The 2320-nt window shown below is 41.1% G+C and overlaps 1 protein-coding gene across 1 annotated transcript; it reads left to right on the plus strand.

Annotated features, from left to right (window-relative positions):
• Positions 1–639: 639 nt before the first annotated feature.
• LOC130869690 (60S ribosomal protein L10) lies at positions 640–1407 on the plus strand. Its single transcript, XM_057762070.1, has one exon. It carries the CDS (start codon positions 699–701, stop codon positions 1341–1343), a length of 645 nt encoding a protein of 214 aa, XP_057618053.1. The 5' UTR covers positions 640–698; the 3' UTR covers positions 1344–1407.
• Positions 1408–2320: the final 913 nt, after the last annotated feature.

A 2320-nucleotide genomic window follows, 5' to 3' on the forward strand; every position in this document is an offset into this window, starting at 1 on the left:
AGGTTAATGGAGATGTGTGAAGTATCAGATGCCAAACCTTTCTTACACAGTGTATCGGAGTCCAGCTTTTTTTCATCTCAAACCTAAATTTGTATCAAAGTTTACATATGTATCTATAATATTTCCTAAATGTTCTCATCTTCTCTCTGACCTGATGACCACGGGCACAAAATTAGCTTCTAAAGCAATGCAGAGGCACTGATAAAATTCTAATCATTTTATTTAAAAGTTGATTCCGTGGGGTGGAGAGATGGCTTGGCAGTTAAGAGCATGTGCTGCTCTTGCAGAGGACCTGGGTTCCATTACCAACACCCACATTGGTGGACACATCAACAACCGCCTATAACTCCTACTCCAGGGAGTCCAGTGCTTTTCTCTGGACTCCATAGGTACCTAGACTCACACATGCGCAAACCCCCACACAGGCACAAATATATACACAAAAATTTAAAATAAAGTGCCGGGCGGTGGTGGTGCACGCCTTTAATCCCAGCACTCAAGAGGCAGAGGCAGGCGGATCTCTGTGAGTTTGAGACCAGCCTGGTCTACAAGAGCTAGTACCAGGACAGGCTCCAACGCTACAGAGAAACCCTGTCTCGAAAAACTTAAAAAAAAAAAAAAAATTAAGATATAAGGCATGTGCAGGCGTGGGAGCCTCTCTTTTCCTCCGGCGCGCTACCGACGGTCCTATTGTCATCATGGGTCGCCGCCCCGCCCGGTGTTACCGGTATTGTAAGAACAAGCCGTACCCAAAGTCTCGCTTCTGCCGAGGTGTCCCTGATGCTAAAATCCGCATCTTTGACTTGGGACGGAAGAAGGCAAAAGTTGATGAATTCCCGCTTTGTGGCCACATGGTGTCAGATGAATACGAACAACTCTCTTCCGAAGCTCTGGAGGCTGCCCGTATTTGTGCCAACAAATACATGGTAAAGAGTTGTGGCAAGGATGGCTTTCATATTCGAGTGAGGCTTCACCCCTTTCATGTCATCCGAATCAACAAGATGTTGTCCTGTGCTGGGGCTGACAGGCTTCAGACAGGCATGCGTGGTGCCTTTGGGAAGCCCCAGGGCACAGTGGCCAGGGTTCACATTGGCCAGGTCATCATGTCCATCCGCACTAAGCTGCAAAATAAGGAACATGTGATTGAGGCTCTTCGTAGAGCCAAGTTCAAATTCCCTGGCCGCCAGAAGATCCACATCTCAAAGAAATGGGGCTTTACTAAGTTTAATGCAGATGAATTTGAAGATATGGTTGCTGAGAAGCGACTCATTCCTGATGGCTGTGGGGTCAAATATATTCCTAATCGTGGTCCCCTGGACAAGTGGCGAGCCCTACACTCCTGAGGGCTTTCACGGTGCTCTCCTGTACCCTACCAAATCATGTTCAGTAATAAATCTCACATCCAGTCTGAAAAAAAAAAAAAAAAATTAAAATAAAGTAAGTCTTAAAAAAAATCCTTAGCATACAAATATGAGAGTAGCTACCCAGAGTTGGTTCTTGTTTGTGTGGCAAACACTGCATTTTCACTATTTTGTGTTCAGGGTAAGGTAGCCAAGGAAACTCAGCATAAAAATCAAAAAGAAAGTAGGAAATCCAAGGACCACCCACCTCCATCCAGGTCTAGTAAGGCAGGAGGAGGCAGAAATTTTTAATAAATAAATAAATTTTTTTAAAAAAAAAGAAAGTAGGAATTTAAACTACCTGGGCATGTCGGGTTTTTTATATTTACATAATGGCTATAGACTAATAATTTTAAAACTTATAAATTAGCCAGGCAGTGGTGGCAAATACTTTTAATCCCACCACTCTGGTGACAGAGGCAGGCAGGTCTCTAAATTCAAGGTCAGCTGGTCTAACAGAGTAAATTACAGGACATCCAAGGCTACACAGAGGAACGCTACACAGAGAAACCCTGTCGTGAAAAAAACATAAATTTGTGCCTCCTTTGGGGATAGATCCAAAAGGTATTTAGAGTTCATCAACGAACTTTTAACAAAGTAAACAGATATTCAATTTGTCTTTAACAGGTTTAATAAATACTGTTATTAATTAATATAGCCAATCAAAACAATGGTCAGTTAAATAAAATATTACACTAGAACAAAAGAATACATTTATTTACATGCTAATAGTGCAAAATTTTCTAGCAGATTTGTATTCATTCTTTCAACTAATTATATCAATTTTCAATATGCAAAGCCTTCTGTTAGGTTGTGGCACTAAGACAAATTAGTACAATAATTTGTTTTAATGTTCAAAATACACATATTTTGCTTATTTGCAAATGCCAACTTGATGATCAATACACAAACATTAAAAA

Source organism: Chionomys nivalis, chromosome 2 (assembly GCF_950005125.1).
Source record: "Chionomys nivalis chromosome 2, mChiNiv1.1, whole genome shotgun sequence".
In the NCBI taxonomy this organism is placed as follows: Eukaryota; Metazoa; Chordata; class Mammalia; order Rodentia; family Cricetidae; genus Chionomys; species Chionomys nivalis.

What these genes read in the sequence shown, in the direction of transcription:
- LOC130869690 (XM_057762070.1), top strand. Translation starts at nt 699, where the DNA reads ATGGGTCGCCGCCCCGCCCGGTGTTACCGGTATTGTAAGAACAAGCCG.